The following is a 23,885-nucleotide window of genomic DNA, read 5'->3' on the forward strand; positions in this document are numbered from 1 at the left end:
GGAAGGGACGGGGGTGTGCAACTCTTCCGACCAATCAAAAGTGTCCTTTCATGCCGTTAGAGGTCGGTTTGATCACTTCTTTAACTGTGGGTTTAAAAGAGCAAAGTTCAAAGATAGTGGATTGTTTTACACTAACAATAACCTTAGCCTGATTCAATCCCCTCTTCACTTTGATTAGAGATTGTGTTGGGGGGGGTTTCCAGTCAGTACTGTTCTGTTCAAGGTTCTGCAAAATATAATTAGTAAGCAACTTTTTGTATGAATAAAATCACTTAATTAAGGCAGAATTGAGTGATGTTACACTCAAAAAGGCACCTACTCTCAACACAATTGCTTCATTGTGTTCATGGTGCCGAAGTGCATAATTATTCCAAAAGCTTTCAACAGAAAACAATGTTTATACAGCACTTTGTTCATCACCTAGTCTGATTCCTTCTTCCTTACAGTGCATCAACAAATGCTCTAAGCCTATTTATTTTAACTTTCATTAGTTTATCTTTACAAATGCCAAAATGTGAATATGATTTATTTTGCTCATACTTTGCACAGTCACTAACATTAATACATTTTCCCTGCAATAACCCCCTTTTAGAAGAAAAAAAAATGGTGCACAGCTTGCACTAGATATGTCTAACTAGGACTTCTCTGCATACACATTGCCTGCTGCTTTGACATTCCTTTCCTGCATGATCCTAAAGAGGTGTAAAGTTCAAATCCTGGGACTCACTGTCCTTTGCCGACCCTACATGATTCATTCAACACCTTTAATATGACGTGCTGATAAAACAGTATTTGCAAGTTAATAGACAGAAACAGTCAAAGTGCATGTTGTCTCTGCGTACGCTTACATGAAAAGTGCCAGAGACCTGTGTCACAACGGGAAGTTGAACTTTGAACTTAACAAGATACCCGGCATGATAATAACCACCACCATGGGGTAGAGTATGATGGTTAATCACACACCATTCACAGTGTTTTTGGGTTAATGATAACAATGAAGTTGCAAATGCAGACCCATCATGTGAGAGTTAACAAAAAGAAGCTTACACAACCGATTTTGGTTTCAACGCACACATACACACAATTCCAAAATAGTCCTAATAAATCATATATATGATTAGTCTGCAAACTACAGAAGTAACACTAAAATGTACTATTGTTCTTGGTTATTCGGCTTAAATTTACAATAACTAATTTTAGTATTGCTGGAATAGTGTAGAGTGCAAAATGTATTTCTCCACTGTGTCCACATGATGTCGCTGTGCAACTTACAAGCTGTTGAACATAAATGAAGTCTGGGCAAAGATTCAATTCTAAGGAGCAGCAGGCCATTTCCTGCAGGGAACTCAGTTGTGCCTTAAATCAATACAATTTATGTATTTCTCTCTATATAAAGGCAGTCTCTTTCTTCTTTCCTTAAACTTTCACCACCTTGTGCAAGACTGCAGGATGTTAGAGTGACTAACTTCTTTTTTTTCCCATTTGTTACTTTAATTTAATTTGTGGAATACTGTAGTTAAATCCTTGCAGAATATACAAATACATATTCTGTCATTTTATTTGGCTTTAGAAAACTTATATAGTCTCCCAATCATGCCACTAGAGGGAAAAGTTAATTTATGACTATACACACCTTAATATAATCATGTTTGCTTAGCATTTTACAGTACACATACATTAGGAGTTTGTGTTAAGAAAAATAACATATTCTAAAAAATATAACATTCTTTATTTAGGATTATTATTGGTAAAGAAAATGCAATTTAACCAGCCCTTCTTTTGGTAGGAAGCCTGCAGAAAGTTGTGAGTAAAAAATCATGTAGTCCTAGAAGAAAGGACATCATCAATATTTTACAGAGGACTGTTCACCACCTGACCGACTCCCAGGAGCAGCTGCTGTGCATGTTGACAGCTCTCCGCACATGCGCAGTAGCTGCCCGACTGCTGCAGAGCGAAAACTTATTCCGTTTCACAGACAAATACCAAATAAAAGAGTGCAGAGGAGGAAAGAGCATTAATGTCTCAATAATGACTATTCCCAACTCACACTTTGAGACTTATTTTTTTTATTTAAAGTTGCATCACCCCAACTTGGGGTTGCCTTCTCCTGCACAGGTGAGTGACATCCCATCACATTGCAAGCTACCTAATGTAAATTGACGGACAGGTAAACGCGCACTGACAAAAAAAAAAAAACAAAATTGCATTTTTTGCATGCATTCTGTTCACCATAAGAAAGTCAAGTAACAGACTTAATCTACATCCAGCCTGGCTCACTAAATTACTAATTTGATAAATCGAAAGTCAATTTCTGTCCTTTCTTTAAGAGACATTTTGCAATAATTCCATCTGTAACTGGAGAATATCTTATTTTTCAGGAGAACATACCTGTTGCAGGAGGTTCTGTGGGTGTGAAAAGTTGAGAATATGATAAGGGGAATGATAATGAGGGCTGGCAGACCACCTGGCTGCAAAATAGAGAAAGGGGGGGAAAACATTTTGGACTATTCCACAAAACCCAGAAAACAGCCGTTCTAGACCCAACCACTCTGCCTTGTGACCCCTTAAAAAAAAAAAGCAGAGCCCACTTGACCTCTTTACTGGGAGTTGTAGGCCACATGTTCAATAGTTATGGTTATGACCAGTTCAAATCATTTCCTTTTTTCCATTTATTATTTTAAAATTGTTAATTATCGGCTAATTTACAATAAAAAAGGAAATATTGGGTCGGGTCATACATTTTTTTTCCTGAATCCTCTAGACTATTGACTTTATGATACCGCATACCAATGACAGTAACACAGGTGTTTTAAATCTCACACAAAATAAGTCTCCTTAAATTTAATTGCAAAACCCAGAGTATTTCTGTGGGAAAAATAAAAAATTACAACAAATAACGAACTTTAGTTGTTTGTTCTTATTCTGTTTTTTTTGAAAAAACAAATCTGTCTATTTAATTGCAATATTGAGTCTGCTTTCCTACACTGAGTTTTCCCCCTGTCACTCTGTAACATTCATCTGAAAGCAGCAGAAAATAGTACTTTTCGGTCACTGTGGCTGACTCTAAAGAGAGCTTGCAAAACTTATTGGAGTTATTGCCTGAGGCTCGATGTTATGTGATCACTCAGGCTTCAGATGAGAATGTCAGTTTGGAGAAAGCTTGATTTTGATGTTGAATGTGATATATATATATATAAATGTTACATGTTAGTGATCCATGTTAGTGCAGCGAAGGAGATTATTGATGTTGATTTTGACAGCAGTATATGTTTGCATAAATCTGCAATTCTTTATGTTCTGTGACATTCTAGCTCTAGTACCATATTCATTTAATACTTTCCTTGTCTGTACATTAAATGTGTTTTCTATGTTGAATCATGATGCTTTTGCTGCTGGAATAAACTTTTATCTCCTTTCCTATCTCATGTGATCTTATAAAACACTACTCGACTATTCACTTGACTTGCAAATGTGACCGGCTGTCTATGAGGGGAGAAAAATATGTACTGAACGAGATGCTGACAGAACTCTGTGCATGCTTTGCTCCACTCAAAACCTCCATGTGCTGAGAACAGAAGGTGCTGCTTACTGATGAGAAAGTGATACGGCATTGTGATGCGGTGAGGCACTGAGGCTTAGCCTTCTGCTCACTGTACTTTTTGCAGAATTAACTATTATGTGTCATGGCCTGGTATTGCATTTCCTGTATGTAAGCATTGTAAGGTCAGCTGTTATTGACTGCTGGACCTGGGCTGGAAGAGAGAGAGAGAGAGAGAGAGAGAGAGAGAGAGAGAGAGAGAGAGAGAGAGAGATAGAAAGAACGAGTGATGCAGTGGGACAATACATGAACAGTAAAAGCTAATTATCAAGAGGTGAATTGTAGTTGCAAAGTGTTTTTCTTTTATTTACAGATTTATTAAAATGCTCCACTGGATATAAAGGAATTGCTCCGTTGTTGATACTTTGTGAACCATATTCATGGCTCAAGGCAGTTACATCTTGAGAAATGTGTCAGGTAATTATGATTTTTTTCTTGAAGTGGATTTCATATCTCGAAATGTTAAATGTGTAACGCACGATATATGTTGAGCCTTTAGCTATAGGGGTTAAGATGGAATTAAAAAATTGCAAAGAGTGGGTTATCTTCGTCTACTTAAACACAGATTCCTCTCAAACTGATTTTTGTTGATTTTTGCGTGTTCACCGACTGGCTGAAATACTTGGAAGATGACTGTGGTTGAGAAAACCTGCCAAGCATTTGGTGAGGCATTTTTAGGGAGAGTTGCAAAGTAATTATAGAGTGGGTTCAGTCTATGTAGAGAGACGTACCATTTGGAGAGAAATGACTACTGAGAACAGTGTCTACACAACTGCTAAATCCTCCTCTGTCCCTCCTCTTCTTGTGGGACAGCCTAAAAGAGTTTATAGTCAAAAACATTTCGAGGTGATATAAAGGAAGGCTCGTGGCTCGAATAGAATCAGTCGCTTATGAGAGTGTAACACTAAGGTAAGGAAAGAAAAAGGAAACTATAGAAACTATATAGCATGAAGCTGTATAGAGCAGAGAGAGATTGTAGTTTCCATATTATATTGTTGTTTTTGTGTGTGATGTTTTTATTGTTATGGAGAGTTAAAACAATTTCTATCCTTAATATCATCAGTTTGCTATTGTAGATTTTAAGTTGTTTTGTAGTTTTAAGGAGGAGATTTTCTTCGTATATTTTTTATTACATGCAATAAGGAACGTTGTATGTGGACTACTCTTTTCTCAAGCAAGACTAATAAACTACGGTTATTCCACTGTCGGTCTAACAGGTCAAAACCCTGAAGAGTGCGTTCCTAACTACCTTGGGATTGACTGCAGTTATCAGTCAGACGTGGATTACCTTAAGTGTGTGAACGATTTCCAACACGGCGCCACCATTAGGCGGCTAAGCCTTAAGAGGAGGCCCAGGGCGGCCGTCAACAATGAGGAGAAAACACAGAGTGGCATTCCATCCAGCCAGTGGCATTCAGCAGAATCCTTGTCACCATCGAGCAGTGATGACACAAGACTACTGGGCATGTCGTCTGCAACCAGAGGTCGACCTCCTCTTCCTCCACCACATGGTTCCTCATTGGATAACAAACCCTCCAGGAATGAAGGACCGGCAGCCTCTCAGACACCCAATGAGTCAAAGCCTCAGCCTGCTGCAAGATCTCTTGCTTTACAAAGACAAAGCCCCGTGGTGGAAAAGACCTTAATAGAGACCTTCAAACACCTGGATCAGGAGGTGACGAGGCAGCCTCCACCTCAGCCCCATCCCCGTCGTCGACTGGCCAGCTTTGGTGGGGTTAGCTCCCATGGGTCGATCTCCCCCTTCACTGGCCTGGGCGTGTATAATCACAACAACAATGGGAACAAACCTACCGGCTCAGGAAGTGATATGCACGTCAACCTTAGCTCGTCCATGGGCAGTAGAGGCAGCACAGGATGCCTCAGGCTGAGCCCGCAGAGCTCCGGTAGAAGCACCTCAGTTACAAGTCTCGGCCCCACGCACCTTCAGCATGTCCGTGACCAGATGGTGGTAGCTCTGCAGAGGCTGAAGGAGCTGGAGGAGCAGGTCACAATCATACCTATCCTCCAGGTGAAAATCTCAGTCCTTCAGGAGGAAAAGAGGCAGCTGGTCACTCAGCTCAAGAACCATAGTGACAACGAGGATGTGAATGACGTGATCTGTAAGAGAGCATGTAGCGTGAAAAATCGGACTTTGAGAACAAAGTGAATGTGGAGGAAGGAGTTGAGGCTATAATGAGAAGTGACTGCAACGACCTCAAGGAGTTCAGACAACTGACTGAAGAGATGCAGGCATTGGAAAGAACCATCAAAGGCGGACATTTGCAAGAGTGGCATGGAAAAGGCCAAAACCTTCTGCACGAAAAGGCTAGCAAATCAGTCGCAGTTGGAACTGATAACGATATAGATACAGATTTGTCTAAACCCACAAAAGAAAACAAATATGTGCACACTGATCAGGTAGAGATGAGGTCAATTGGAACAGAAGTCTCTGAAGTCAATCTTGGAATTTACACAGAACGGGACGCAGAGATTGATGCCCAACAACTAATAATTGGTGCCTTGGAGGAGAAAGTTTGTCACTTAGAAGCCGAGTTGAAAGAATCCGCTCTCCAGACAGAGATGAGCCGTCTGAAACTGGAGCTTCAGGCTGCGGGAGCGAGGAACCGAGCTGATAAAGCCTCCTTTGCTAGACCGTCCACTGTGAGCACAGGCACCGAGGCAAGGCCTCACACCACAAGCCAGGGAGTGGGTAATCACACAGAGCTCAGAGATGCCAGCACAGGGGAGGCAACAGAGGTGAAGACTGTGGGAGTATCTTGTTTCAGACCTGAGCTGAAGAGTGTTTGCACAGGACCAGATGTGCCAATGACCCAGTGGGAGGTCAGGGAGCGGGTGGAGACCATGGAGAAGGGTGTGGGGATCCAAGTCTTAACAAACACACAAGGAGTTGGGATGGAGATAAAGTTATGTGATGCAGAAACCAACACAGAGGTACCGGTGGAGAATCTGGGGTCTAAGAAAAGAAAGATTGAGTATCATTCGGTTGGTTGTGGGGACTGTTCTGTAGATGTGATCATCTACGAGGCAAAGGAAGTGGTTTCTCAAGGTATTGCCACAGATCAAGTCAGAGGAGTGGATTTTGGAATCATGGCATCACCCCAAACAACTTCTCAGCGTACCAACACCATTTCCAGTTCAGTGTCTCGCTTTACCAACACCAGAAATGCCTTCAACACAGACTCCAGCACTAATACTGTCCTAAGTACCCAAGACAAGCACACCAACACCACTCAGACTTTAACTAGGACAGTGTCAGTCGGCAATAGGGTCAAAGACGACAAATGCACCCCAGAGACCCGAACAGTTGGTGTAGGAACTGCAAATCTGCCAGGAAGTGCCTTAAAACAAACACCAGGGACGGTCGCCAAGGTAACCAGAGACGCTGGCACTGGATTTACAAACATTAATGAGAATTTCCTGATTGGTTTGAAAACTCGAAATATGGCGTCTGGACCCTCCCATCTCCCTGACCCCATCATGACAAGGAGCATCGGTGTAGGAGACGGGAGGATACGGGATTTGTCAGCTTCATCCAGCACACCTGGCCAGAAGTTCCAGCAATCTTCACAGTCCAATTGGGACTCCGATCTGAACCATTACATAGAGAAGATGCATTGGCTCCTTAGGGAGCATGGGGACCTGCTCACAGAAGACCACCAAGCTCAGCAGCGAGATGGGTTTGTCCAGCAGCAGAGTAGCAAAGGAAGTGCCAGCTCCAAGATGTCCTGCAATAACAAAGCTGAAGGACAAGGAGGAACGGAAGTCCAACAATTAGATTCTCAGGAATCAGGTAACACTGTAGATTTAGTTCGTGTAATCGACATGTAGCTTATACACACACAAAGCATTGTGTGTTTGCATCCATGTTTAAGTTGGCTAGCAGTCTTCTTTTTTAGTTAATGTATTGGTACAGTGCTTTGTTTATTGACATCTAAATGGCCACCAGTTGTCAACCCGTGGAATAGCCAAACAACGCTATATAGCTTGCTAAACCTTTTAATTAGAACTGCCACATCTTAGTCGATTAGTCGTCTAATCGGTCCCTTTGGTCTAAGTCTACTAAGATTTATTAGGGTCGATAAGTCATTTTTTATGCTTTTTTCATTCTGAATGATTTATTTACTAAACACATCTCTGATAACCACAATATTAAAAGTGGGGCTTTTTGTGATTCTTTGTTGAGAACTCAGTTTTAAGGACCTGTCGATTGAATCAACTACTTGATTAATCGATAAAATCGCATGTGTTAGTTGACTACAAATTTTATTTAATGGAGGACAGCCCTACTTTGCATTATTGAAATGCTGACCATGAATGTGTATCACATCACCCATGTGCATGCAAACAAAATGGGGACCCACTGATCAAAACATTGCTCCATAGTGCCACTACTGGTCAAAAACTCCTTTAGGTACCTTTAATAGTGAATTATTATTTTTATTATGTAATATACTGTATGCAATATCTGTAATTCCATGCTGTTGCTATTCAAAAACTTCACTAATATCCTCTTTCTTTGTTGCAGTCAGCAGAGAGTTTCAGTCCCCATCTCAACTCTTAGCTGACTCTTCTAAGTGTGACAAAGCAAACCAAGGAATCTGCCAACAAGGTGGCAGTGAATCAGAAGTGAAAAGAATGATACAGATGTTGGAACAACAGACATCCTCAGCTCTGAAAGGTAAACATGCATGTGTGTGTGTGTGTGTGTGTGTGTGTGTGTGTGTGTGTGTGTGTGTGTGTGTGTGTGTGTGTGTGTGTGTGTGTGTGTGTGTGTGTGTGTGTGTGTGTGTGTGTGTGTGTGTGTGTCACTGTGTTATGAAGTTCATTCTCATTAGAAACACAGCAGAAATGAGGCGGGTAAGAATTCTGTCTGTGTGAAAGTATCCTGGTTTCAAAATATTTTGCTTCCAGACCGCTCCCATGCCCAGTTTAAACTCGCGTTAGTCTAAGAGGAAGTGGCTGCCTTTGGCTTGGCATGTTGACTTTCAGAGGGATACACTTGTAATGTTTGGAATGATATCTGGTTTTGGAGGGCCACATACCAGTTTGTGGCAAAGGGTCTAAAATGGAATGGCTTCGTAGGAGGAGCTGGTGTCAGCAAAAACTTTCTATTTTTTTAAAGAGGCCGTCAAATTTGTAATCATGAATACACCCTTCATGCCTAGATTGACCTTGTGGGTTTCTATATGTTTCTTTAGATGTGCTAAAAATGCGTAATATGTGAAGTTTGTTGATCTCCAGATTGTTGTTTCCAGACAGGTCAACTAACGCCGGTGTGTTGCGATCTGTAATGAAAAAACAAAATGGCGACCAAGGTTGTAGCAGTATCAGGAAGAGCATGAAGTTTATGAGGGTGACTACAGGGTAATCATCATATGTCTAAACTATTATTTCACAAAAACACTTTAGTATCTTAACATATTTTCAGTGTATTAACCACTGTGTGTTGGCCTCAGATTGGACCCCATGTCATCTTATGAGCTCTCTGCCTGTGAGAAGGCCAACTCTGAGCAAGTGGAAAGGAAAGGAAGCAAAAAGTCAAGGGAAGCTTCTCAAGATGGAACGCAAGGAAGAAAGGGCAAAGGGGGCTCCAGCAAGGGGTCAAAAGGTTCTGCAAAATCACACACACAGAGGTAATGTAGTCCAGAAGGTTTTTAGTGTTGACATTTTACAATGTGAGTCAAACTTTTGAGATTTCCACTCAGGTCTGAACTTTCATTTTACTCCTTTCAGGGGTAAGATAAGTGAAACGATGTTTTCTGCTTGTCAAGCCTTAAAGATTCATCTGAGTGATAACGCGGCTTTATCCAGCGGGGAATTGGTATGTTTTGGTGATTATATTCAGCTTTAGTGCTCTTGAGGGGCGCTGTGTGTGAATATATGCGTCTGTGTGCACGTTTAATGGTATGTCACTGGATGGGTGTGGAGAAATGCTGAGGCCGGGTGTGTTCAAGTATGCCATTTAAAAAAGAAATGGCTTTGGCAATGGATAGAAGAAGCACAGGAATGTGTCGGCTCTGTAATTTTCTGTCATTGCATTTATCCTGAACTTGAAAACAATGATATTTGTAAGTTGAGACTCTTCTCTTTCACAATAAGTTGCTATAAAAGTAGAGAAAAATAATTATATTTTATGGCAAAAATCAAAAAGGATTTCATACTGAAACATACTGAAGAAAAAAAACCTGCAAACATTATGATATTTTATAATAGAACATTTTAGACGTGAGTTGTAGCTTTGTGATGCATTTTAGTTCATCACAAAGTTAGTCAGTTAGTTCAGTCACATCATTGTAATAAAAAGGTGCTCCTTTGGATTCAAACTCTTGATTTCTCTCCACACTGATTCATAGCAATTTGCAAGGCATTTATTAATGCATACAAACACATTGATGGTTTTTGTTTCTTACTTTTTTTTTTGTCCCTCAAAGCATGACTGTCTACAAACACTCCAGCAAGAGTGGTTCTCTGTGTCGAGCCACAAGTCAGCTGCTGCTGACACTATGGGGGATTACTTGTCCACATTTCGGGTCATTTCACCAGAAGTATTGCAGCATATCGCTAATATGGCTGACGGCAATGGCAACACGGCTCTGCACTACAGCGTGTCTCACTCCAACTTTGGCATTGTCAAGAAACTGCTTGATGCAGGTACAGTAATATTATCAGGAAAAGTAGAAGCCTTTGTGTAGTCAGCATTCTGGCTCTGTGTCATCTGTAGACATTGCTATGCTCTGCAAAAGCCACTAGGGGGCAAATGACAAAACAATACCACACCACACGGAAGAAGTGTATGCACTCATTTTCTAGCTTGTGAAACTAGTTGTTAAAACAAAAACAAAAGTGATGTACTCCTTCTGCAGTGCCTGCATCTTCCCCAAACCTGTAGTGCTGGTGATGGTTAGAAATGAAGATGAACTTAATAACATAACATAATTAATCATTTCTCCAGCTGTGCACAGGTCTAAAAGGGATAAAACATTCAGAAAAATAAATGAGGGCCAGGCCATTCAGAGGCTTTAGTCAATAGTAATTAAACAGGCAAACATTAAATATGTGTCCTCGTAGAGCAGATCTAGTACGCTTTATTATTTTCATCCAAACGCTTTGCTTCAGCTTCCACAAGTCAAGGCCAGGTGGAATAGAAGCATATAATCAACAAAAAAAGTAATGAGAATAATCTACTGTGTCACAGAAATGTTATGTTTGCTTTGATCCTGATGGAGAAAAAAGCCTGATTAATGCTGCTTAATGTGTTTGGTCAAATACCTCAAAGACCTGAATGGCAAGTTTAACTCCATAACTTCTGTTAACTCTATATATGAGATTTTTTCCATGATATGGCCATTTTATTTGAAATTGTTTTTTTGTTGTATAGGTATTTCAATGTGAAACTTGGTACAGTCAGTAAAGGTGGAAAGGGGTTTTCAAATATTTACAGATTCAAACCTCTTTATTCCATAAATTAATCTTCTTTCCTCTCCTTTGTCTTTTTCTTTTCCGGCTAAATGTCCACCATCACTACAGAGGTGTGTAACGTCAATCAGCAGAACAAAGCCGGCTACACGCCTATCATGCTGGCTGCACTCGCTGCTGTGGAAAGTCCAGCCGACATGAGCGTAGTGGAGCAGCTCTTCACTAAAGGAGACGTTAATGCCAAGGCCAGCCAGGTCAGTCTGTCCTCAGGTTGTTGAATCTTTAATAGTATATAAGTAAATGTGTTTAATTTCTTTGGGATTACTATATTTGTAGTTCAAATCTGATGTTTGAATGTCATAGTGAGATGTAAAAATACGAAAAAAATAAAGATATAGGATGTGGGTTATTTATTTGAATTGCAAAGATATGAATACAATTGATCACTGTCTTTTTTTTAACACATAATCAGTTCTAAAGTCCAGGAAAATTATAAGATCTTTAGTAAAAAATTGCAGAGCCATAGAATAAAAAGTTTCTGTATATTTTTATTGCATGCATATCTTTAATGGTAGTGTGATCTCTCTGATTCTATATGTAAAAAGTTTAAGACCTCAGCATCATTAACCGTATATTTCCTGCGTTTTGTCGCCTGCCCTCCAGGCCGGGCAGACGGCTCTGATGCTGGCTGTGAGCCACGGCAGGATGGACATGGTGCAGGCGCTCCTGGCACAGGGGGCGGAGGTCAATCTCCAGGACGACGAGGGCTCCACGGCGCTGATGTGTTCAAGCGAGCACGGCCACGCCGACATCGTCAGACTGCTGCTGGCACAGCCGGACTGTGATGCCACCCTCACTGATAGTGTATGTGAGTCATTACTGTGTTGTCAATGTGATGGCTTCAAGCTGAGACGCTGAAACACTCCAACTTGTCTCACATATAGAATTATGAAAGCAAAGAGTGAACTAGAATTTCCATTAAATATGTCAGGGAAACGAAGGTGCAGATGTTGAATATAATTAATAATACAAGCTTTTTTCTGTCTGTAAATGTACAAAAAGCAGAAGTCATAATCTATTTGAGTTTGTGTGTTTATAGGATGAAAGCACAGCCTTGTCTATTGCTCTGGAGGCGGGACATAATGACATTGCAGTGCTCCTTTATGCACATGCCAACTTCTCCAAAGGACAGACAGGGGTATGTGGGTCGACTTCTTCACACTGACATTCAAACTATCTGTGCGAGTAGTTAACATTTTTTTTTGGATTGTGTTTTTGTGTCTTAACAGGCAGCTGCTCGTCACAGTGGCAAGTCTCTCTCCTCCCCTGGTGGCAGAAATCTGTTTGAATGAGGTGATGCCCAAAAAACCTGAACGGACGCTTCTTGAATCGTATTTATGTGGTGACTCGGTATCGAAGCCTTCACATCAAATGGGGGAGATTTCAACAATGTCCAAACTAAGTTGTCAGACAATTGATTGAATTTGATCTATTTTCTGACATGCATTCTGGTGGAAGCGTTTGCATAACACTTTATAGTTCTATAATGTAACTCGGCAGGTAATTTATGCATGGCAGAATTAACATACTATCACTTCCTTCCAAGTTTCTTTATTAGTTTTAATTGTCTTTGTAAATTATATTTAAATACAATATATTATAGCTGCAAAATACAACAATATGCAAAATATCTTAAAGTAGGTGAACTTTATATATACATATTTCTCATTGTTATGTAAAAGAAGAATGTATTACTATTTATAAGTTTATACTTTAGCTGTTTCTGTCTATACTGCTTCACTAGAATAATTATAAAGCATTGTATACAGTTTATTTACAACATGTTTTATTTTATAATTTTATCACTAAAACTACAGCTACATGCAACTACAAGTACCTGCAGCTTCTGTTTCTCATATTCATGGTAGGTGGGGTTTTTGATGACATGTACTGCAAAGATATATTTCAGTATCCTGGGAAATACACGTCTTTGCTCAGGTGCTTGTAAGAGGATGTCGTTTGACCTTTGGACACATCCAGGCTAGCTGTTTCCCTCTGTTTCCAGTCCTTATGCTAGGCTAAGCTAAGCTAATTGGCTGCTAGCATCAATATCTTCTAATTCTCTGCAAGAGAGCAAATAGGCGTAGTTCCCAAAATGTCAAACTTCTAATATGAGCGGTGTCTACATTATAATGGATAGCTTTGACACTGATGAAGGCTGGACAGCCGAATGGTTTCTCTTCTGTGAATAAAGCGACTTCTCATCATTGACTGCACTGCTCTCCTGTCATCATGACTGTATGACATTCTTTTCAGTTGAACTTGAAACTATCTTTAATAGTTTATGTACACATTTATAATATATTTTTTAATAGAAATTGAATGTGAGTTATACATTTATTATATTCATTTCTAGAGTAAGTTTCCCTAAAATGTTTTTTTCCAGTTTATTTCTTCACCATGTCCCTTTCTGTTGTTGGTTACTGATCAAATGAAGCAAAGAAACTTCCAAATAAGTGAGTAACTAACTCCTGCTTTCAATAGAGCTTTGTTCTCTTTTCATTCTGCAGCAGGTTTCAATTTCAGCTGGTTTCAGTAGATGTCTTGGATGAATATTTTCTCACACAACTCTGTCTCAGTGGCTCAACCAATTGGAAACAATTATTATTATATTCCTTTATTGATCCCCATGGGGGAAATTCAAGTGCCTGTTAAACATATTTATTATTAACTTATTTAATGTTTAAACCTGTTCATAACAATATATGTGGGTTTTTTGTGGTATTGACCATCCTGTCCCCACTTATTTGATCATAATGTTTTTTTCAGTGAGCTATTATCGACTACTATTTGATAACGATAGGGCAGCAAGATGCTTTAAATTTAAAACATCTTTCCAGAAGACTGATATTAAAGACGGATTCACTTTAAGTTGGCTTTGTGATCTGACAGAGTAAATCCCAGCCTGATCAAAGAATGTTTGGCTCCATCCATGTTTGCACTGCAAATTAAAACTTAATTTCAGCTTTGAATGAGCTATACAGCATTTATCAAACATTCATAATAAAGTGTGCAATGGTACCATCCAGGCTGTTTGAATTAATATTCCATGGAATTAAATGTGGGACTGTAATTCAATCTTGCATCAGCACTGAAAGAGAGACTATCACGATTTCAATTTCGTGATATTTTTGTGATAATTTAGATTTTGTGTTAAGGTTAAGAAATCATAAAAGATGTCATCGCCCAATTTTTTGAGTGAGAATTAACTGTGTATTTGCAAGAATTTCAATCATAAAAATATTTTTGACGTTAGTGAAACATGCAGTGACTTAGGGACTTGAATCCCTTTGCTTTTGTTTTCTGCATGATTTCTGCATGATTTACATGCATATTCATAAAGGTTTTGAACGCGGTGCTCAGGTGTGCTGAGTCTTACTCTGTGTCCCATTAATGAGAGCTTTTGCATGTGTGACTGAGAGCACTCTGAGCCATTTTCCCAGCAACAGCAATAAAATTCAATGATATACAAGGTCCACCATCACATTTTTGCAGTTGCCATGGCAACAATCAGCGGGTTTGAGCAAGAGGTTCTTGGGAACATAATACTGAAATGATATCTCTATTTCATCTGGGCTAGCTGACCCAGTCACTTAACATTGGCATACTCTTCAAGCAGAAACTTCAGTACACCTTATTATATATTAAAATATATTTTCAGAGAAGAAATCTTCAAAAGCAAAAATAAACATAATAAGGGCTCCTTTATTTTTTATAACATGTCATGTGAAACGGGCAAGCATCAAATTCCCCCTGTACACTGAGCCAAGAAATACCATCAACATAGAGAGTTGTTTCTGTGTGGAGAAGACTACAGTTTACAGTACAGATGTTGCATGTTCCTAACATCTGCTGGCTAATGATTTATTATTTCAAGCCTGCAAGTGGTGCTCCATGTCTTTGTTTATATGATAGAGTTCCTACGTCTTATTCCTCTGCTCTGAAACATGTGCCTCTTTAAGATGGAAATTAAACACACGGTGTATCCTCCACACCATATCCCATTACAGCTTACTGTTTACCAAAACAAGTTAGTTGTCCATCTAAGCAGATGGAAGTGCAATGCTGGCCTCAGTTTGGGAATAGACAGCTAATTATCTTGTCAGCTTCAGCAAGCTTTACAGCTTATAAACTTAAGTGCAAGTGTCACTTCTGTCCATTCAGATGCTGGTCCTTACTCTTCAATACCACTGCTAACAGCATACTTTGTAAGACTATGGCTTGTAAGCTTTAATATTATTATCAATACATTTTAAAAGGATGCTTCCATCATTTTTGATTGCAAAAAAGCGATGACTAAATGTTATATCTAGTTGGACTTTTATTCTAGTAGAAAATATAAATACAGAAAGGTGAAGTGATAAAATGTCTGTCATGGTTATTGGAGGGAATCAAACCAGGCATGTTTTTGAAAATGTCACATCATAGAGCTGACATTTTCTCTTCCAGTAAATTCCTGTGTACTGTAACCTTGCTGTAAGACCTCCAAAACAGTTAGTTAGATATTGATATAATAATTTATTACATAATTTATCCAGTCATCAAACAAGATGTTGATGAAATCATGTTGACATTCAACATTTAAGTTGATGAATGGTTTGCCTGATCTCTTTTCAATGTGTTATCAACTGGTAAAATATGTTTTGGCATTCTGAAAATACAAACCAATAGAATGTTAGAGAGAGTTTTAAGTCTGGAAGCGGCTTCAAATGAACTGTAGCAAGTGCTCACCATAGGTTTTACTGCCAGAGTCACTTAAATGCCATGGAAACACTTTATTTATTCATGCAGCATCTTTCTAGGATTGATGTTGTCTATAAACATATTAGTTTCTTCCGAGGTGGAGACAGATTTGGTTATTCCACATGTTTTTGTCAGGGCTCCTCCCACTGGATCCAAGTGGACGGGGCTTAGTTTTAAAAAGGGTGTAGTTGCATATTTCCTTGCACAAAAGGATTTCTTTCCCACAAAATTGTATTGGTATTTTTCAGCCCTGAATATTAATGTTGGACTAAAAAAAGCCTAAAAGTATGTTTTCAAGGGATTTAATATAGGAAGTTGTGTGTGTCAGATGTATTTAAACTGTTTGATTAAAGCATTTTATGTTTGCATACAGACCTTTAGGGTAGCCACAGTAATGCTATAGGAGTAAGAAGTACACTCTGCAATAGTTAAGTGTGACAAATGGCCCATGGCCAGCTGCCAGAAGATCTGCGTGGCATAACAGCACTACCATGGATGGCCTCTTCCTCTCATGTGCATCATGAATCCTCTCTGGTTTCCAGTCCGAGCTACACAAGTCTCTGCATTATACAAAAGGGCAGCGCGCTGTCATTATGAGTTTGGCCTGATTTAAAGAACATGCTACGCAATCTTTTATTTCTATCTTTTTTTCCTGCGGTATGAGTTCTGACATTGTTTGCTGCTACAAAGCAGCATGTTGTGCATACTTCCTGTGGAAAACAAAATTAATTGATTTAAAGAAACCAGATGTGTTGGAATATCAGCCCAAACTAGAAACAGTCCACTGCTACAGCTCAGTAGCTCAGTGTTGCTGAGATATTTTGCCTTTCTGTCTTGGCACATAAATTAAGTGCAATATGAGTCAATGTTATTTTCATTAATCACCCTGCTGGAATTCTGCGGCTGAACACAAACAAGGGAGAGACATTTGAGGTTCCAAATATGGGTAGGGATATATATATATATATATTATATTTTTAGAACTTTTTAGAACTTTTAGAACCTGGACAGTTTGAAGTGATGACCACTTGCCTCACTGGTCAGTCTGTTTGTATCCAGATGCGCACACATCTGGCACAAAGTCTATTTAAGAGCTGGTTATGTAAAAACAGTTTTTCTCCTTCAGCCACATGTTGGATGTCCACAGAAAATGCGCACATGCATGTTTCTGAGCCACCACACAGTTTAGTGACACCTCTCAACTAGCCTGCAGACCCAGTTCATCAAAGGAAACTGACTTAGTGACTACTTTTGGTGGATCTGATGACGTGTCTGGTCATTACAAATAAATATAATGTGTGGGCGTGGGAGGGGGAAGTGACCCCAAGTCCCTCGTGGTGATTACGCGCATGCAACGTGTCCAAACTGTATGAACTGTCCTGTGATGCTGCAGGCTGGACTCATGGGTTTTTTTTTTTTTTTTTTTTTTTAAGATTCTCTGCAGCAGGATATTTGACACCACTTTCCCTTTGAAATGCAATGTAAGATACAAAAAAATATATATAAATAAATAAATAAAAATGGACTCGATAACTTTTACAGCAGGGTGGGAAGATTTAAAAAATAAATAAATAAAGAAATAACTCGTGTCTGGCAGCAGTCGATATTAAAAACATGCAGAGGGAGACAAGCTCGGGGCCTTCCAGAGTCAGGAAAAAGACTCCGGAGAGCTGCAGACAGGAGATGGGGTATGGCATTTCTATTTCCCCCAGCCCATTGATTTGTGTATGAAAACATAGCGCTTTTATTCTCCCCCTTCTGGGCTCTGCTTCTGAGTGATCAGCTGATGAAGAGACTAGCAGCTCGCCGCTATGCTGGCTTGCTAATTCTCTCCCCCACAGCTGCAGCCGATCCCGATATCCAGCCTGCAGATTGCAGTCAGGTAAATATCCTCCTCCATGTCTTTCTCCTCACACTCAGGATCCAGCCAGGGCTACATATCGCATGGGAAGAGAGGAAGCAAGAGATGGATACAATGTGTGTGTGTGTGTGTGTGTGTGTGTGTTTGCAAATGTGTGTGTGTTGGGGAAATGTGAGTGAGAGCAAGGGGGGGAGAGAGAGTGTGTGTGTGTGTGTGTGTGTGTGTGTGTGTGTGTGTGTGTGTGGTGTGTGTTGTAACAGATGAGAGAGAATCTTTGCCAGATTAGTCAGGAAAGAGGCAGGCTTGTTAGGATATAGCACAGGCATGGAGCATCACATGCACACACACACACACACACACACACACACACACACACACACACACACACACACACACACATGTACAGTCAGCCAGGCAGCTCTCAGCTGTGCTTGTACATCGTCGAGGATCACCCTCCATCCCTCCAGTATTCCGCTGGAACCATGGCAGCCCCTTAGAGAGAGCAGCGGGGCTTTTAAAGCCCTCGTTTCAGCCGAGCGATGATGAACGCGGATCTCTATTGTTACCTCTGTAGTGTTGTTTGTCTCCTCTAACTCAATTCTCTGCCATGTATTTTTTTTTTTTTTTTTTTTTTTGGGGGTTCGGATGTGCTGGCATGCTTATTTATTTTTTATTTTTTTGTTGTTGTTGTTGTTGTTGTTGTTGTTGTTGTTGTTGTTGTTGTTTCCTTCTTTATTTTTTTGTCACCATCAGTTCTATTTTTTTTTAAGCTTGGATAATAATCATAATTCTGCATGGTGTTGTTCCTGTTCCTGTGATCAATGTGTGTCAAAATCCCATATTCCAGCATGCTTTCATCTTTGTCCTTGAGAAATACATATTTGTAAAAAAGTGCATGCTGTATTGTATGATTTTGAAATGCTGGCGGTGTGTGTACTGTGTGAGCCTGTGTGATTGATGCATCAATAATATGTTCGGATTGGATGGCATGCTTTTCTCAATTTCCTCCCTCTCCTCTCCAGCCGGGCTGCTGCTGCTGTTAGAGCTGCTCTTGCTGCATGCATACTCATGTTTCTGGCCCTCTAATTGCCTTTGTGGAAAATACAGTGGTTGCAGCAGTTATTGGAAAAAGGAGCCTGGAAATGGTTTAAAATAACTCAGAATGCAGCAGGCGGGCACCCTGCCTCCTGCCTCAAACACCACATCTCATCTTGGTGCAAAAACAGGAAATTAGGGTTATTATTTAGTGCATTATACGCATTTTTTAAGGTTCTGCGCTTTGGTATAACATGGCTTCTTCCAGTGTGTTCACAATCATTGTGCATTTAAAAAAAAAAAAAAAAAAAAAAAAAAAATGCTGCCTTCCCCTCGATAATCATCTGACATCAAAGCCTCCAGATGAAATAATCTGTCCTAAATTTGCAGCGACAGCACAGCGGTTGAGTCGCTCCGGTCCATGCAAATTCATATGTTATTGTGATAAATAAATAAACACTCTCTCATTTGAATAGAAAAACACTCTCTATAGTTCTGGAAAGCTTAAACGCCAGCCAGTACTGCTAATTAGCTGGAGATTGTAAGCGTTGGATCTGATGGGCTTTAGACCTGGATTCTATAGATTGCTCTCTGAAGTGTTTCATGTTTTGGTGTCAGTGGTTAATAAATGTTTGAAACATGGAGCCCTGCTGTTTGTAGCAGTTTCCGAACATCCCAACTGTGACACGAGGAAGAGTTCAGATGAATGGAAATCGGTCACAGCTCTCCTTTCCTTCCATTTCCCAGTTTTTCTTGTAATGCTGAAGTATAAACTGAACAACACAGGAAGCTTGTGACAGGCTCTGTGTGTATGAAATATACAGTTTACATATTTTCATATCACAATATCTCATTCGCCTCACTCCACCGCCTGTTGGAGTTTGTTTGATGTCGCTTGCTTCCTCTTCCTGCAGCCTGAGGCCGGAGAGAACGGTTCCCTGGAGGAGATGGAAGAGGACATCAGTCTGAAGAAGCGTAAAAGTGATCATCATGCCGAGAAAGAGCTGCAGGCCGGCCAGGAGACTGGCGAAAAGGTCAAAAGGAAGCGAGGACGCCCGCCCGCTGAGAAACTGCCTCCAAACCCACCTGAGCTCACCAGAAAACTGAGCACGCTGGTAGATATGGTTATCAACTACAAGGACGGGTGAGGGCGCTCAATTGTTTGTCATGACACCGTGATGCAACGACACTCATTGTCGGTCCAAATGCATGAACTAGCTGAGTTAGAATCTATGACAGCAAAAACTCAGATTTTTATTTCATTATGTGGACATGAAATCAACCCAAATCACTTTCATGCTTATATTCATTTTTCAAGCCATTAAATTCCATAAAGCAAGTTAATTATAAAGTTCGAATTATATGGAATATAAGAGTGCATCATTATGTTAACAGCTCTGTATGGCTGCACTTAAAAGGGGAAATATCATGGTATGTACAATATCATCAAGACGACCCTTTCAGTTCTTTGTGGTCTGTCAAGATCAGAAAACATGTGACTCAACAAACCATTCAGATGTGGCTCCCCTTCCTGTGTCACATGCAGTATGCAGTATGTATCTTCACCCACGGCTTGAGAACTACCAGGTGCACACTACTTTTCACGCAAGCCAATCGGAGCAGACTTTGCTTTTTCTAGAGGGGGGCTTAAAGAGAGATGCACTAAAACACAGTTGCAGGTTGAACAGGTATATTCAGATGGACAGTTTGAGAAAAAAAATGTTGTTTGAACATTAATGCATGTAAACATGCTCTGGTTAAAAACCCAACATACAAGTGTATGTCCCCTTTAGGGCACACTGCTACTTTAAGCTAAATGCTAACCTCAGCATGCTTATTCCATGAATGTCAATCATATTCTTACATGTTGATCAAGCAGTTTCATAATGAAATGAGATTTCGTGATCTATCACATTGTGCTTCCAGGTTGGGTCGACAGATCAGCAAAGGCTTTGTGCAGCTTCCCTCTAAGAAGGAGGTACCGGAGTACTACGAGCTGATCCGAAAGCCTGTCGACTTCAGAAGGATCAAGGTAGGTGTCACTGAACACCCTCAGAACTCACAGATGGATATCACCGTTATCTTATCTGCTGAGAGAAACTGAAATAAATGGAGAGAAAACTTTGAATAACCCACTTTGGATTTTAAAAATAAGTATCTTTTGAGTTTAAATGGAACAGTGTGTAGTATTAAGTGGGATCTATTGGCAGAAATTGAATATAATATTATTAACTATGTTTTCTTTAGTAGATAATTACCCGAAAATTAATAATAAATCCAGTTTAAACATACAAAACACTGGCTCAAGGGCAATTTGCGTTTTTTGAGGGGGCCACTATAATCTCATACATGCTAGGTATGGAGAGAAGTTTCAGTTCGTTGCAATCTGCAATTTCACCATTAGATGTCGCCAAATCCTACACACTGCACCTTTCAATATAAACACCGTATTTTGAGTTAAACTGTATTTGTCATGGCAATTAATCTGGTACACTCCATCAACAAATATCAACCTCGTGGTAGATCTAGAGGAAGTCTTTTGTGTCCATAACCAAGTCTCGCTCGCAAATCACGCTTTGCATCCACGTTGTCAAAGTCTGCCGAATGTAAAATGTATATAAATTCAGATAATACTACCCGCTACACTCTCAGTGCTCCAACACTGGCACTCCTCATGCAACTCTCACTCATATGTACACCGTTGTCGTCCGCCAGAAAGTCACATGACACAATAAGAAACAGACCCGATCAAGAGAAAGGTAAAGAAAAACACTTTATTTCTCTCTATATATATATAATAACAATTTGAGCCTGTCTCTAGCAAAAACAAGCCCTTATAGTTGGCGTAGATTGAAGGTGCGGGATTGCACTGAGCGATTACATTGTAGCCTGTTCAGCGGCTGCCTTCTGCAGCGTTCTCGCTCAATACTGGACCAATTTAAAACAAATTGTAGACACAAAAGCGTTCTCAAAATAGGATCTCAGTTACCAAAGTTACCCTTTAAAGGGTGCTTTCGACTTTGTGGACAGCTCTAAGCTATTTGAGACTTGACTTGATAGTTAAAAGGTTAAAGGAATATTAAAAAATGGTCTTCTTATTGAACTCTCAGCAAGAAATAATTTATCATATGTTTGGACTGCTACTTATTAAATGCTTGTTTCATAGCTGATCATTTGTTGCAGTCGTCATGCTGAAGTTTTGATAATCACCCTCTGCTCTACAGGAACGTGTGCGTAATCACAAGTACAGAAGTGTTGGGGATTTGGAGAAAGATATCTTCCTCCTCTGTCACAATGCTCAGACCTATAACCTGGAGGGATCTCAGGTGAGCCTTAAGGAAATCTTTCATATTCATCCTTTCCTTTTTTTATTTTAGTCTCCATTGTGTATAATTGTAGTTGTAAATGGGTTTGTATCTTGATGTTCTGAAGAACAACCTGAGCTCTGTATGTGTGTCTTTGTTTACTGCTGCAGATCTATGAGGATTCAATTGTCATTAAGTCTGTTTTCGAGAGCGCAAGACAGCGAATTGTCACAGACGAGGAACAGAAAGAGACGGTTGGCGCCAGTCACAGCGATAATGGAGGCGGAGCTGAAGACCAATTTGTTCCATCAGCAGGTGAGGGTTTAAAAAAACACAAACATCAGGAGGGGTAGTGTTTTTATTTTACAAGTGACCAAATGGAAGCAAAAATAAGACGAGAACTTTATCATCTTTAAAATGATTGTTTGCTGGTTGGTCTAAAAACTTGACTTTTGAATTATAGCAATTGAAAAAACACTTATCATACTCTCTGTTTTTGTAACCAGTGAAACCATTACCAGTCCAGCTAAAAAAGGGGAATAAGGAGGGAAGAAGCAGACATACCATGGCCAAGAGGCTCAACAGTGATTTAGACAGTGATGAGGATCTAGAGGACAACACCACAAAAGATGAAGGTTGAACCCAAAGGCCCTCTGTTTTATTTTATTTATTTTTTTGTATTCTTGTTCATTCTCTACCACATTCGTTTCTTCACTTTCAAAGCAAAACAAAAGGAAAACAAGACAAGAAGGACCACTCAAAGAGGGCCACTTATGGAACAATACGTTTTTCTTTTAGATGACTCATGCCACTCAAAAAGCTTCTTGCTGCACATAGTGCTGTTCTTTTTCATTTAGCTGGTCTTTTATTATTACTTCCCTTTTTATCTGCCTTAGTCTCTGTGGTTTCGTCTGCAAAAATATTATGTAAAACACCAGTTTTCTCTGACTGTTTTTTAACCAATATATTTGATTGTATGAAATGCCTTCATAGGTCTTGGATCATGATACGTAACTCTCTCCTGAAGCTGGCTCCTCCAGAGAAGCACCCGCAGATGACAATGTTGACGTGTTCTTGACAATTGAAGCATACGGGAAGGCGTTTTTAAAAAGGTGGAGAACAAACGAGCACTGTCTCTGAAATCTCTGAATGTGATTTTTAGAGATGATACATCTTTGATAAACACCATAGTGGAAGACATGACAAAATACTAGTAATTATACTTTTGTGTCTGTTTTTCTGATTCTTGAAGGAATAAGTTTGGGTCTAATCAAGGGTACGCCAGTTGAACATTTGTATCCCTTGTGCTTCAGTATATCCACATATTGTACAGTTTGTGTGAAAATTTATGAAAAAAATTAAATACATTTCTTTTCATTTACTCTCTTGGTTGTTGGGGGGTGAGGGTGGGGGGTGGGGGTAGGAAGACATCATTGTTAGGACAATCCCTGGAAACATGTATCACTTAAACACTTGCAAAATAAATTTTACCAAAAGTCCCCATGGTTGGTGATTATTATCATTATTATCAGTATAAGTAGTAGCAGTAGGAGTCACTATTGTACTACTCATAGTTGTCATGAAGTACACCCAGAACAGGGAAGTAGTCCTCAGAGGATAATAACTTAACCTCGACCATTAAGGCAGGTTGAAATATATCAGTCAGCATTAAGTTGTGTATGTGATGTGTATTTTTGACGTTGTGCCAATAGGTGGTGCAATAGAACTGTTTAATTGTGTCTGTTTGCCACATGTTTTCTGTAAGCACATGAAAAACTGTCCCTTTTTATTTATGTCTAGACCCATTTATTTTCAGCATTTCTTTACTTTATGCCCTCTATGTTAA

At 39.7% G+C, this 23,885-nt stretch overlaps 2 protein-coding genes across 3 annotated transcripts; both read left to right on the top strand.

The window, feature by feature from the left end:
* Positions 1-3,978: 3,978 nt before the first annotated feature.
* On the top strand, positions 3,979-12,398 carry LOC129102732 (KN motif and ankyrin repeat domain-containing protein 1-like). Its single transcript, XM_054612991.1, has 12 exons — positions 3,979-4,015; positions 4,816-5,730; positions 5,763-7,409; positions 8,145-8,297; positions 8,875-8,983; positions 9,076-9,252; positions 9,353-9,440; positions 10,051-10,270; positions 11,147-11,289; positions 11,699-11,899; positions 12,135-12,233; positions 12,325-12,398. The coding sequence occupies exons 1-12, from the start codon at positions 3,979-3,981 to the stop codon at positions 12,385-12,387; spliced, it is 3,852 nt and encodes a 1,283-aa protein (XP_054468966.1). The 3' UTR covers positions 12,388-12,398.
* A 5,087-nt stretch (positions 12,399-17,485) lies between these two features.
* LOC129102703 (probable global transcription activator SNF2L2) lies at positions 17,486-23,355 on the top strand. 2 transcript variants are annotated; one of them, XM_054612952.1, is made up of 7 exons: positions 17,486-17,720; positions 19,649-19,878; positions 20,661-20,766; positions 21,959-22,060; positions 22,210-22,354; positions 22,546-22,674; positions 23,033-23,355. In XM_054612952.1, exons 1-7 carry the CDS (start codon positions 17,625-17,627, stop codon positions 23,044-23,046), a joined length of 822 nt encoding a protein of 273 aa, XP_054468927.1. In that variant the 5' UTR covers positions 17,486-17,624; the 3' UTR covers positions 23,047-23,355. The 2 variants fall into 2 exon arrangements, with proteins under 2 accessions (XP_054468927.1, XP_054468928.1); XM_054612953.1 differs by lacking the exon at positions 17,486-17,720 and adding an exon at positions 17,754-17,815.
* The last annotated feature ends 530 nt before the right edge of the window (positions 23,356-23,885 follow it).

The sequence above is a fragment of the Anoplopoma fimbria genome, chromosome 14, assembly GCF_027596085.1.
Source record: "Anoplopoma fimbria isolate UVic2021 breed Golden Eagle Sablefish chromosome 14, Afim_UVic_2022, whole genome shotgun sequence".
NCBI classification, from domain to species: Eukaryota; Metazoa; Chordata; class Actinopteri; order Perciformes; family Anoplopomatidae; genus Anoplopoma; species Anoplopoma fimbria.